The sequence below is a fragment of the Glycine max genome, chromosome 5, assembly GCF_000004515.6.
Source record: "Glycine max cultivar Williams 82 chromosome 5, Glycine_max_v4.0, whole genome shotgun sequence".
In the NCBI taxonomy this organism is placed as follows: Eukaryota; Viridiplantae; Streptophyta; class Magnoliopsida; order Fabales; family Fabaceae; genus Glycine; species Glycine max.
The window spans coordinates 39,761,724-39,775,278 of NC_038241.2; the positions used below are offsets into that span (position 1 = coordinate 39,761,724).

Sequence of the window (13,555 nt, forward strand, 5' to 3'; positions counted from 1 at the left end):
TAACTAATTGTGCCTTCCCTCCTTCCTTGATAAAACTCAAAACTCTTGTTAATAAGATGATTCGTACCATATTTGCTTGCCTCAATGGAAAAGCATCACATAAAAAATCTAAACTAGAGCCACTGGAAGTCACAAAACCTGTTTATAGAGATGAGTTAACCAAAAAACAAAGGCTAAGGAAGGCAGTGAAGAAAACTGTCCGTTTTGCGGAATCAGAACCTACCATTTTGGGAGAAGATAGTGAGAAGACAAGGTGTGTTAGTGGCAATGAAGTGGGAGGAAAAGAAGGGATAAGAGTGAGGATCAAATTGACAAAAGAAGAAGCTGCACGGTTGCTATCAAAATGCAACAATGGAGGAATTCTCGAATTCGAGGATGTTGCTCGTGAGCTTGTGTTGATCCCTGTTAACCGAGTTAGCATTGTGTCCGATGGCACAATCAATTTGTAGTAGTACTGGGAAGCTATTTCAAGCTTCTTCATTTGGATGATTGCAATCCTTCTCTTTCTAGCTCCTACAATTATTACATTTTATTTTGTACAAATTAAAAGCATGATATATTAAGATAATTATTTTCTTTTTCTTGATATTAATGTCGAGGTAGAAGTGATGAATAGAAAGTAGACACACATTATATTCAGAAAAGCAGCTTAATTTAAAGTAACCAACAATCACATGAGAAAATGGTCTACAAATTCTACGCAAGTTATGGGAAATTATCCTAATTCATGTGTCATATTGGCGTCATACTTTGTTTATGGGATCAATTAGCTCACCCAGCCTAAGATCTTTACGGCCTTCAATATGAGGACTATCGACATAAGGTGTATCATGAGACCAAAGCCATGAGTCATTCCACATATTAATTTGCATACCATCTCCCAGTCACCATCTAATGCATTCTACTTATTTCTGTTGCTTTCTTCCAATGAGGGAAGGAAATTTCTGTATAGTGGGACTTAATATTTTTTTCAAATATTTTCATGCTACTTTATCTCTATCAAACAAGCCAATTTTCACTCTTTCATTTTTTTTTAGTATAACCTGATCTCTCCTTTTATATATAAATTTAAAGGATACTATAGAAGTAACTCATAATAAAGTTTATTTTTTAATAAATATTTATATATTAAATTTATTGATTCAACTATGACATATTTTGATAGTAACTCAGTGATCACACACACTAAATTTTAGGCAAATCAAATATTTGTACCAAGTCTTTTGCTAGTGGCACAAGCGTAACCAATAGCTATTCAGCAACAAAAGAACACATTCGTAGCTGCTTCTTCTCAAGGCAGCCAGCGTTAGATTGGAACCATGTGTTTGAGATGAGCAATCAGAATTGTCTTTTGAAAGGGACAGTCTTGAGACTGATTGCAAATCTCTGTATGATGCAACCGAAGAGAAAATGTCGTTAAGGACACATGAGAATTGGAAAGGGAAAATGTCGTTAATGATTTTAGCTTGAAACTTAAATGGAAGGTACTGAATTTCATTTGTAAGTCCCTCATAGATATAGACAGTGTTGCACACTGTACAGCTAAGTCCCACATTTGCCACAAGTTTACTCTACTTCGCTAGAAAGCCCCACATGGATGTTGTAGCTATCATTTATAATCTAGACAGGGATAATCTTTTGTTATTTCAAGCTACTCTACGACTGTTCCAAGGTTTTTATAACCTAACCAATTGAACTGGAACAACCATTGATTTTCTGATATTTTTTTGCAGGTTTTATTGGTTTAGGTTTTTAGGATGGTTTCCTGTGTTTTAGGCCAACTGGGATTTCTGCAAGTTAGTTCCTTGGGATCTATTTTAGGCCACAATTAGTAACTGACTTTACCCAATTTGAGCATTCTGAGTTGAATTAAACAGAAATTTAGCAGACATGTTCTTTTTGGGGTATTTGAACTATGTTTGCAGTGGGTCCCAAAATTATTACAAATGTGGAGTTGGTGCAATTCACTACTATCAAGTTATTGGTGTTTAGGCTTTTGGCATTTTAAGACTGTTTCAATAGCAGAACCGCTTTTTTGCCCAAGCAAAATAGAATATTAACTCCGTATTAGCACAATCTATAACTCACGAAAGGAGCTTTATGTTAGCATGTTCTGTGTATGTAGACTTATGTTAGGAACTCAGGAGACAATATTTTAACAGAAACTAGGTGAGAACACAAAAATTATTCAGTGGCATGAATTCAAAACCACCAAATCAACTAGAAGGAGCAAGACAACGTAAAAAGCAAGCTAATACTGGGGAGAAACAATGTGAAGAGCAAGCTTAAAAACTGATTAGGTGGGGTGCGCCAGGCCCGTGCAATAGTGCAACGCATGGACGACACATGAGAGCCCCAATAGCAAGCTACTGTAGTGGACCCTCCCCCTCAAAAAATTAATTTAATATCGTGTGAACCGATGGTCCACATATCAGATATTAAACTGATAAGAACAGATACTACACTTGATCTTAGCCAAAAGGCCGAGAAAGGTATGCTTTGCACAATGAAATAATGCTTGTTTTATACTTCAGTCTTCAGTGCTTGTTATTTCTCTTGAGCGATGTGGGACTTCATTACATCAATAGCTTTCTAGTTTCTGTAGTATTTGCTGGGACTTCTCGATTAGCAACTATCCAAGTCTAACAAATCTTGTTCTAATGTTGGATAATGGATGTCCTCAAACACAATTAACAAATGAGTCTGAGTGAAAAGGGACAGCATCACAACATATTACTACAGGATAGGATAGCTGTTTGATTCAAGCTTGTTGCTTGCTTCATAGTATTAAGACTTGGGAAAACGGACAGCATCATAACATATTAAGACTTGGGCCTAAATTGAGTTACACTGTTCTTTTGACCTCAAATTTGGAAGTCAAACTTGGTTTGGTAATACAAATTTGTAGGAGCAAATCATGGCTTAAAAGCTCACTCCAACTGGTATTTCTGCAAGTTAGTTCCCTTGGGATCTCTATTAAGCCACAATTAGCAACTGGCTTAACCAATTTCAGCATTTGAGCACTCCGAGATTGATTAAACTGATTTTTTGTGGTAGACAAGTTCTTTTTGGGGTACTTGAACAATGTTTGCAGGTTGGTCCCAAAAATATGACAAATGTGGAGTTGGTGGCTTGGTGCAAGTTAGTACTCTTCTACTCGAGATGTGGATGCTTAGGCTATCCTTTTAAGACTAAGGTTTCAATACGAGAACCATTTTTTGCCCAAGCAAAATAGAATATGAACTTAGTCCCTTATATTATTAACATAATCTATGACTCTTCAAAGGAACTTTATGCTAGTTTAGAAACGGTCACATGCTCTGTATATTTACATTAGTTACACAATATGACTTGCCTAAGAACTCACTGGGAGAGAAAATTTTAACAAGCAAAACTAGGTAAGATCACATAAAGATTCAATAATCATGAGTTCAAAATGTTGCCAATATTTTATGTTAATTTGATTGTACGTTTATTTTTCCTTCTTTTATGTTAATTTAATTTTATATTTCGTTTTCTTCGTTTTTGTTATTTTGTCGAATAGTTGTTGCAGTGCACCATCTTTCTCAAAAGTTTCATATAGGCTTTCACTCTACAGATTCCTCTTGAATTTTTCATAGGAATTTGATGTTGATAGGGTGTGAATGAAATTTAGTGTTGTGTTGTAAGGTGTGAATAAATAGAAAATCGTTCATGAAAAATAATGTCTCAAGATTGAATCAAGAAATAGCCTACTAATAATTTTGATTAAACACTTTCAGACTGGTAGCTCTTTTGGTCCTCTGTTCCAGTTTGATATAGAAATTACTTTTCAAATTACATTCCACTAACTTTATACATTGTGGGAGACTTTGAAAGGCTGATTTGTCACTGGTAATTGAAGTTTCCTACACGGACAATAGTGTACCAAGTATCAACTCTTATCCCGTTCTTCTGTGCCCACTAAATTTGTATGTGTATGTGCATATTCGGCTTGCTTAATTTTGTTCCTAGCTGAACCATCATCTTTTAGCTTGTCCTTCTATGGCCTCCTTTTACTTTGAGATTTTTCCCAAATGTGGTTGAGATCCTAATTTGTTTGATTTTTTTATTGGTTTAATTATTATTTTGATCTCTAAACTTTATTCTTTTGACTCTATACATAAAGGTTATGTTTAGCAATGTATTTTAGCAAGTTTTTTTTATTTTTTTTTACTAGTTAAAAACTTTGTCTGCCTATTCGAGAAGCAAGTCATTTTTAGTATGTAAACTCTTTTAGCGGAGTATGTGAAATTTTTAAACTGTTATTATAAATTATCATATTAGTGGTTTCAAGTTATCATAAACTAATCTTAAGGACATAATTTTCTAGTTTATGAATTAAATTAAAAAATATTAGTTTAAGGAGTTTCTTAAATTTTTTTAATATAATTTTAGGATCAACTATGTAATTTTACTTATAATTATACATAATAAAATAAAAATTGTTTATCGTGGGCCGTGGCCCAAACATACAAATAGTTGATTGCAATGATTTGATACAAACCAAGCCCAAATTATAAAGGACATGGCAGGATAGCAAAGTCAGTTGCATTAATTAAACATAGGTATAAACTATAAACATATTTAGCTCAGTTAATTATTTAAACATGTCAACAAGCTATATTTAAAAGATTTTTTGAAAATAGTTAAAATCTTAATTTTTTTTAACAAAATGGTCACTTTCTCAATCAACTCCAGTCACAACCAATCCAAAATTTCAATTTTGTTTAAAACGTAGTTGTTTTGTTTCAGGGTTTTGGTGAGTGTGCCCAAATGTTTGCAATCCTGTTCATATGGCTATTGCAAACATCATAACTCCTTTTTCCTATAGCAAATACCTTTTCACGTTGTCACTTTATATTCTTTGTTTCTTCTATCATTTTACTTTTGCATATGTCTGTTTCTCCCTTACTTTATTTTACCTAGAAGCTCCACACTATTGATGCATTTTGCAAGTTCCCTCTCATTCCATTCATAGGGGGTATTTTGCATCTCTTGATCAATTTGAGTGATAAATTTTAAATATGTTTGTCTTGATTCCACATTGATGATGACTACCAAAGTTGTCCCTTTTGGTTTCCACTTTCACTCATATGATGATAGAAGTTTGGAGGTTCATAAGCACATGTTGAGGGTGAACAAGGAATAAGAACAAATCGTTCTCACAAACGATATCAATATTCTACACTAACCCAAGTAATGAATAGATACTTTGTGAATATATTGTGATCCTTCAAAATGTAACAAGTCTTGGTGTCGTAAATGGTGTCACCTTTTATAGGCTAGTCTAACATATATATTACTGTTTGTCTTATCAGAGATCTATTTATGTGATAAGGTAATTATTTGATGTTGATGAACAATGTTACACAATTATCTATTGGCGCCTTGCGAGTAGTTATGTAGTTATTGTGTAGCTTATTTCCTCCCTTGTGTGAGCTCTAGATCTAATGAAATATTGTTGGGCTGTTTGGTGAGTGGGTAAACTTAATGACTGATTACAAATTTGAGTTGAGGTCTAGAACAATTAAATTTTATGTTAATTTAGTTTGTACAATTTTTTTAACTAATTTTTTCCATTAAATGTTCTAACTATAGTTTTTATAAACTATTGTTTTTTTTACAGATGAAATAATAAAAGTTTAAACATGTGCTAGAAATTTGTTAATAAAATAAAAATATTATTATTATTATTATTGAATTTAAAAAGTTGGTGGAATTTCCTCAGAACTCCTTGTGCCTAGGTGGGCTGTTTAATAAGGTTTAATTTGCTTATATATATAAAAAAAAAAGTTGGTGGAATGCATGAATAGTCTAACTAATATGATTAGACAATTCCTTTAATTAGCTTAACTTTACTAGTCAAAAGGATCAATCAGATGAGTTGCTGTGTCAATTTGAGGGTGACAAGGGGATTCATCTTGCTTGTGTATTTTACCATAAAAATGTCATAAATTGTCTTATAAGTTTTATGTGCAGCTTAAGTTTCAAGATATACTGTAGAAATTTTTATTTTTCTAGTATTTTGTTTCAACTGGTGTGGGAAGACTTTTTTTTTTTTGTTCTGCTAAATAAGACTGAAATTTTGCTAAGAAAGTTTAATCGCACAAACGCACCGCTAAGGATAGCTGAAGTGTGAAGCAGTGAATCCGTGGTGAGAAGCGGCTCCAGCAGCATTTTCTTTCTGTCTCTTGGAATTGGTCAATTAGGTGCGGGACCATTTCAATGAGAATGCCACGCAAGAACGCTTGCTACTCTATTCTCCGAATTGACCATTGTTGACAATTGTAGTTCATTAAAAAATTTGACTTGGGGCTTCCATTTCCACTTCTTTCCTCCCTTGGTTACTTGTTCTAATGAATCACAATTAAAGAAACCAACCTCACCCACCCCCACACTTTCCACTCTTAATTATCCCCCTTCCCACCCTCTCAAATCAATGGCTCCCTCAGCCATATTATTATGTGCTTTTTGCATCTTCCTTTCCAATCTCCAAAGCACAAGAGGGAGCAAACAGATCAACTGCAACACCTTGCGTTGCGGCGATATAGATATTCAGTTCCCTTTCGGTTTGAGAGGATCCAACCAAGATCGTGGCTGCAGGTATTACCCAGTTCAAAGCTTCCAACTTTCGTGCCTCCACGGAGGAACACAAACCATTCTCACCCTCCCAGGCTTCGGTAACTTAACCGTCAAAAGCATCGATTACGAATCCCAAAGCATCCGAGTCAACGACCCAGATGGGTGTCTCCCGAAACGGTTCTTACAAAAGTGGAGCCTTTCGGTTTCGGATTCACCTTTTGTTTTAAACCCCATGATTTATGGGACAATTCCCTTTAACCTCACTTTCCTGCGATGCCCCTCCAACGTGACGGACTCGTCTCAATACCCCTTGGTGCCAATTTCGTGCCTGAGCAACAACAGCAACTACTCGGTCATAGCTTCGTGGTCGCAACCTATTATGTCGTCACCCTCGTTGTCTCAACAGTGCCAGGTCATGTCTCGGGCTCTTGTCCCTCTCCCCGTGTTGGACATGCCCATGTGGCCCTTCTGGCCCGATCTCAACACTGATCTTGATTTGGTTTGGACCGAACCCGATTGTAGGAACTGTGCACTCAGTGGCCAAGTTTGTGGGTTCTCCAAGGAGAAAACTAAAACCCCTCAAGTTCGGTGTTTCGCTAGGGACTCCACCAAAGGTATGTTCGTCTGTGCGCGTGTTTTCTTTTTCCTGTTCAATTTTCGTTCTGTGGCTATGTTTAATTCCCAACAACATGCGACGTTGACGTTTATTTCGGATGGTTGAGGTTGTTTGTCTAATCTGTGGTTTGGTTGGTAAGGGGTGGCTTTCACGATTGAGGAAACAAATAAGCATCGCTTTGTCAACTTCAGGTTTAATGCCAACAAAAGAAAATGAATGGTTTGGCTGTGCTTGAAGTTGACACTATATATATAGGAAATAAAAATAAATGCGTTCGTACTTTAGATTTTAGAAGAAACATTTTAATTAAGACAATATATGTTTGGACGAGAGAGATAAGAGATCGGCAAACTAGTACTGAGTAGTAACAATTATATGTGATAAGAAAATAGAGATAGAAAAGAATGAAAAATATTAATTGGGTGTTATATTATTGGAGTTTTCAAATATGAATAATGTTTTTAATTAAATAGGGAAAATGTCCAGTGAGAACGAGTGGATTTCCTTTTTTGTTGCCAAACTTCAAACGACTGAGTCTCTTTTTTTGTTGCCAAACTTTGAATAAGGAGATTTTTTCATGGGAGTGAGGGAACCAGTTTGATCAAAGTACGGTAATATATTATGGGAACATGGATATTTACTAGCTAGATCTTCCGTCTCTGGGGGGTTATGACCGTGAGAGGTTTTCCTTTCTTGTTTTTTTTATTAAGAGGTAAGCGGTTAGGTGATTTGATATTTTGACTTTCAATTGTATGAAAATGGACTAGAGGCATCGTTTGCTTAAAATAAAATTAGGACACTTGGCACGTAGTCATGGATAGTGATAGAATAATAGAACACAAGAAGCATGATTCATGATTAGTTGAAGAATATGACAACAACTAGAAGAAATACTATTAGAGATGAGTTAGTTTCTTTCAAAGCGTGAGGCATGGATTATAAAATATTATTAATAAATTCTCAAGGTTCTGTTTGAGCGTGTGAAGCAAAGGAAGTGTGATGAGTTTGGAGGCAGACCTCACAAAATTTTTAAATAGATATTTATAATTTACAAAAAAAAAAAAAGAAAAAGCTTCTGTAAAAGCTAACAGCAGTTAATATGAATAGTATGATGAGATGTTCCTTATATACACAGGTCTTTCAAGAAGTGCCAAATATGGGTTAGCAATAGGAGTGGGAATACCTGGACTCTTGTGTCTAATCGGGATTTCTTGCTGTATCTGCGGCAAGCTAACAAATCGTCGACGTAGCGCGGATCTTCCGGTGACAATTTCCCTAGAACCCGTCCCTTTCGTAATGGGACTGGACGGTGCCACAATTGACAAGTATCCCAAAACTCTTATTGGGGAGAGTGGGCGCTTACTGAAGCCCAATGACAACACCTGCGCAATTTGCCTCTCTGAATATCAACCCAAAGAGACCTTGAGGAGCATTCCCGAATGTAACCATTATTTTCACGCAGATTGCATAGATGAGTGGCTCAGATTGAATGCCACGTGTCCCTTGTGCAGGAATTCGCCTGAGGCATCTTCCACTGCTTCTTTTTTTTCCTTGTCTCCCACTTCTTCATCGTCCTCTCGGTCTCCACAGTAAATACCCTTTTTATATATATATACTTGATGTAGTTGTAGATCGAGAGTGCTGGTGGTTTCTGTGTTACACTTACACTGTTATAACCTCTCTTCTTTTTTCTCTCCAAAGATTAATAATAAGGATCATCTTATTTCAAACTTATGGACGAGAGGAGCCATAAAAATCTATTTAAACAAAATAAAATTCAACCAAGCCCTGACGATGGAGAATGAAGTTTAAAAGAAAATTAACTTCAACTAATGGAACTTTCCATCAAAGCAACGTTTAATCAATAAATTAAAATAAGGCTGTACCAAGAAAGAAAAAAAAAAAAAAACTATAACAAAATGCCGACATGCTAAACAACAAATAATGCGAATAAAAAGTTCCCTAAATTCGAATGAAATTTTGCCTCTTTTAAAAAATAAAGTAACCTTACATCGAATAATCACCAGCAATACTATCATCATTTTCTTTAAAACATTTGATAATTATTGTAAAATTAGTGTAAAAGGTTTGTTTTCAGTTTTACTGTATAATTTCTGTGTCTGTCTTTATGTTTACTATTTAATAAACTTTTATTAAATAAGAACTTATAAATTTGATTGTTGAGTTTTGGAGAGTCATCTTGAACCATTTTAGAACAACTGCATTTTTTAAATAATAGTTTATACGTTCTTAAAATGGTTTTATTTTACTGTAAATTATTTATTTTGATTACCCTTATCATAAAGTAGCATAATCAGTATAATACGTTTGTTTCTGTAAAAAAAAAAAAAGTATAATACGTTTGGATTTTCTGTTTAAGTAACCCCTGTGACGAATATAATCACCAACAATAACATGAATATGGTTTCCTTTAAAAAAAATAATTATTGAGAAATTAAGAAAAAAAAAAGGTTTGTTCTTAGTTTTACAAGATACCTTGTGTCTCTGCATGCACTTTAAAGTTAAAAATTTAGCTAAATCTTTATTTAATAAAATTTTATTAGATGAGAATTTATTTACAAATTTGAAGAAGAATTGTGTTTTCTAAATATCAGTTGATACGTTCTTAAATTAGTTTTGTTAGGAGAGTGAATTTTTATTTATTTATGTTATTTTTAGGGTAAAAAATAAAGGGGGTGTAGCTCATATGGTAGAGCGCTCGCTTCGCATGCGAGAGGCACGGGGTTCGATTCCCCGCACCTCCATTCTTTTACGGTGCACGCAACTCCAATTTTGCCCTTCCACCACCCTTCTTCTTCTCTCCCCAAACACACCAACACTAACACTCCTTTTCCCTCTCTATTATTTTTCTCAACTTCCTCACTCCCCAACCATTCGAGCTTCCGTGAGCCAGAGCCACAATGGAACCTCCAACGTCACCGCTGCCAACTTATTGGACCAACAACTCTTCCTCCGACGACGCCTTGCAGATCATCGCCGACAACTCTTCAGGGTTTAGCGGCCGTGTTAAGGGTTTCTGACGCTCTTAGGGTTATTAGATATATTTGCGAAGTCGGCGTTTCTCCTGGTGAGGAGGTACGCTTCAACACTTTTTTCTCTGAGGAAATGGCATTACACTGAATCACTTCGCATATATTCTGTCGCAAAGACTGGACTTGTCTTTGACGCCTATGTTAACCTTTTTGGTTATTGCAGATTCCGTTTGGGAAAATAGTCAAATGCCCTAGCTGTCGGATAGCTGTAGGTGTTGCACAGCCACAACAAGGTATTCTGGTATTCCCCTGCCTTTGCCCAATGTTCATTCTATTATTACTTTGGTTATCTATGTAGTTCACTGATCCTTGTTTCCGTGGATATATCATATTTTTATCAAGGATGGGGTATGCTTGTGCTTCATTCAGTGTGCAAAAATTGTGTACATTCCCCTCTCACACTGAACCTAGTTCCCTTGGGCATGTTGATAAAAAGATGACGCAACTACATCATTGCCAAACTTCTATTCCATTCTTACTCACGAGTTCCTTGATAGGATGTTTGTTTTAATGTTGTCAATGAGGGTCATTCTTCAGTGTGTACAGTACTAGAAGTGAGTTGTTCTTGTTAATGCGAAGTCATTTTCTGCTATGGTCTTTTGTTGAGATTTGCGAAACTATCTTTTTATTGATTATCCTAGACATCTGTTTTTGGATGAAACACAGGGTAGGTCTCTCGTGATTTTCTTTTGTATTTTACTACTTGTGAATTGTGATTATATGATAGTTTTAAGGTCAACACAAACATTTCTGCTGCAGATAGTATCTTGTGCAAAGTGTCGTTGCCAATACGAACTTGTTTTGGGAGACATAGTCAGTATTGAATCAGAAGAAATCAGGTTGGGGTTGGTCATATAACAAAAAAAAGTCTTTTCATTATTTGATTTTGGATTTCTATTAATCCATGTATTTTATATCTGCCATGGCAAGCACCATACATAAATTGTTCCAGTGTTTGCTCTCCCCTCCCCCTCTTCATTTTGTTGTAGCCAATGCTTGTCTTTTTTTTAATACAATATGTATGTGTATGGTGTTGATCATGGAAAATTCACTTTTTCTAAGGATCACCTCCTGCCGAACGCAGCATGGACATCACCGCATGGGAAAGGGGGTTAAGATACGTGAAATTGATGAAGCAAAGCATTCCTGCTGCTGTTCACTCTATTGTGGTATGCACTCTCCACTCACCTTTTGACATCTGATCAGTAGGTTGTCTTCTGATGAATAGTTGTAGTTGAGAACTTATAAAATTTGTGACTAAGTTGATTATTCAGTAGTGAGCACCCAGTGAAACAAGGAATACCTTTTGATGTCTTATCTTTTTCAGACCTCTACTTTTTTATTTTTACAAATACATGCCAATTGGTCTAGTAGTGGAAAATTTCACTGCAAACTGAAAATATATAATTATGATCTTTCAAAATAATTTTTTGTATGCCAATGTTGACTGTTGAGTCGTAATAAATGTTGGAAATACTTCTGCTGTGATATTCCCCCAGCCAGGACCTCATTGGAGGTACCTGCACTGGGTAAAGGTTTCATTCCCAGCTTTAACTTTCGGCATTTCTCGTGTTTATACAATGTTCTAAGCCTGTTGGTTGATTCTTGTTTTCTTTTCTATGATTACTTGTTCCCATCTTGATTGATTGTTTCAGCCAGTTGATTTGTTCCACAAGTGAATATATTTTAGTTGGTTATCTTTTCTTATCAATATGGAAATGGGCTCATAGATTTGAGAGACTAGTGCTTCATTTATTTGTTTTTTCCTTTCAATACTAATTTGTTACTGAAATAACCTCTTGTCAATTACTGATATCCTTACCTAACACTTCATTTTTCTGAAGTCTCACATATATTACCTCTTAACATCTATCCTTTCTTTTCCTTTTGTTTAGGTGCAGACCCCTTCTGGTCTGACTCGCACTCATAGATTTGCAACTGAAACAGTTGATCTGCCAGCACAAGAAGGCGAAAGGGTAACTGTTGCTGTGGCAGCTCTGTCTAATGTATATAGAAAGGTGGGCCCCTTTAAATTCAGTCCAAGGGCCCCTGATTTCTATCCTGGTGAGGCTATGTCCATAACAAACTGTAGAAGCTACAATCTTCCCCTTTTTGATGATGACAAAAATCTGAAAATAAGATAAACGATATACAATTTGTAATGCGTGCATTCATCCTTACTCCCCCTTAAATTTGGAATTTATGGCCTAGTTTTTAGATAAAATCTACCCTTGGTTTCTCTCCCCTTTGGCAACATCAAAAAGCCAAAAAACAACAAGAGAAAAGAACAAAACCAAAAAATATCCAAAACAAGTAGCTTAACTCATCCACAAACTTAATCAATCACAGCATAAGTCAAGCAAAGTCTAAATATCCAAACCAAAGCAAAAGCCAATCAAAGGCTAAATATCCAAACAAAAGCAAATCATAAACTAAATATCCAAGGTATGTACAAAAGAAGTCTGATGATGATACAAAATAAAAGCAGGTATTATATACCAAAACAGAAATAACAAAGTCATCGAAGCATATAACTGTGCAATTTACAAAAATTTACAAATGGTACTTCAATATTGCAGTAAATTTATAAACATGACCAAATCAAAGCATAGTTAACATTGGGATCAGGGAATTCGAAGACTATTATTCGAAGACTATTTTCATGCCAGGTGTGAAGCATTGGTCTGTGCTTTGTTTTGTAAGTGTTCATTTCACTTTACCTCGCAGAGAATACAAGCAGAAGCCAATGATGAGGCTGAAAGACTTCTTAGTTCCTAGCCCATGCCTTTGGACGAAGTATTGAGTTGTATGGATGCATCTGATTCGTGTGCTGTATCATTAGGCAAGCTTCACCTCCCAGCCCAATGATCTTTTTCTTGATTGAGCAAAAGAGCAATATCCAGTCACCTGTGTCTTTTAGCAGGCAAGTTTTTGAAATTTTGATGTCTTAGAACAATCACCATTATGTCACCAGAAGGATTGCATTGTATATGATCATCTCTGTCATCTAATGCAAATATTTGTTGCCACTAAAATGCGCCCTCGCAGCTCTCTAACCCAGGGGTCAAAGCAAAACAAAGGGCTAGTCCAACCCAGGTTGAAATACAAATTATTCATTATTCACAATCAATTAGGACCACATCGTGGCTACCTCTCACAATGACACCTATTTATTTTATAATAAATTGTAACGAACTTATTTTGAATTTGACAACGTCGGTGGGTTGGGCATTTTCGAAGCTTTACATACTACAGCCTACAGGTCAAACTGGAGTCTCTTTTT

At 35.6% G+C, this 13,555-nt stretch overlaps 3 protein-coding genes and 2 non-coding genes across 5 annotated transcripts; 4 read left to right on the forward strand and 1 right to left on the reverse strand.

The window, feature by feature from the left end:
• Positions 1–56: 56 nt before the first annotated feature.
• LOC102662341 (uncharacterized) lies at positions 57–449 on the forward strand. Its single transcript, XM_006580835.1, has one exon. It carries the CDS (start codon positions 57–59, stop codon positions 447–449), a length of 393 nt encoding a protein of 130 aa, XP_006580898.1.
• A 1,851-nt stretch (positions 450–2,300) lies between these two features.
• Positions 2,301–2,496, reverse strand: LOC113001707 (U2 spliceosomal RNA). Its single transcript, XR_003267195.1, has one exon. It is a non-coding gene; the product is annotated as a U2 spliceosomal RNA (small nuclear RNA).
• A 995-nt stretch (positions 2,497–3,491) lies between these two features.
• Positions 3,492–8,949, forward strand: LOC100810240 (RING-H2 finger protein ATL20). The gene is made up of 2 exons (XM_006580461.4): positions 3,492–7,217; positions 8,355–8,949. The coding sequence occupies exons 1-2, from the start codon at positions 6,461–6,463 to the stop codon at positions 8,810–8,812; spliced, it is 1,215 nt and encodes a 404-aa protein (XP_006580524.1). The 5' UTR covers positions 3,492–6,460; the 3' UTR covers positions 8,813–8,949.
• A 102-nt stretch (positions 8,950–9,051) lies between these two features.
• LOC100809707 (uncharacterized) lies at positions 9,052–13,402 on the forward strand. The gene is made up of 7 exons (XM_041015306.1): positions 9,052–9,074; positions 9,913–10,315; positions 10,436–10,513; positions 11,032–11,111; positions 11,357–11,441; positions 12,168–12,336; positions 13,000–13,402. Exons 1-7 carry the CDS (start codon positions 9,052–9,054, stop codon positions 13,020–13,022), a joined length of 861 nt encoding a protein of 286 aa, XP_040871240.1. The 3' UTR covers positions 13,023–13,402.
• Positions 9,912–9,984, forward strand: TRNAA-CGC (transfer RNA alanine (anticodon CGC)). Its single transcript has one exon. It is a non-coding gene; the product is annotated as a tRNA-Ala (tRNA).
• Positions 13,403–13,555: the final 153 nt, after the last annotated feature.

Coding starts and splice junctions, on each gene's coding strand:
- LOC100809707 (XM_041015306.1), top strand. CDS start 9,052: ATGGAACTTTCCATCAAAGCAAC. Junction 9,075..9,912: donor GAACTTTCCATCAAAGCAAC/GTTTAATCAATA, acceptor TAAAAAATAAAG/GGGGTGTAGCTCATATGGTA. Junction 10,514..11,031: donor AGCCACAACAAGGTATTCTG/GTATTCCCCTGC, acceptor TTTCTGCTGCAG/ATAGTATCTTGTGCAAAGTG.
- LOC100810240 (XM_006580461.4), top strand. CDS start 6,461: ATGGCTCCCTCAGCCATATTATTATGTGCTTTTTGCATCTTCCTTTCC. Junction 7,218..8,354: donor CGCTAGGGACTCCACCAAAG/GTATGTTCGTCT, acceptor TTATATACACAG/GTCTTTCAAGAAGTGCCAAA.
- LOC102662341 (XM_006580835.1), top strand. CDS start 57: ATGATTCGTACCATATTTGCTTGCCTCAATGGAAAAGCATCACATAAA.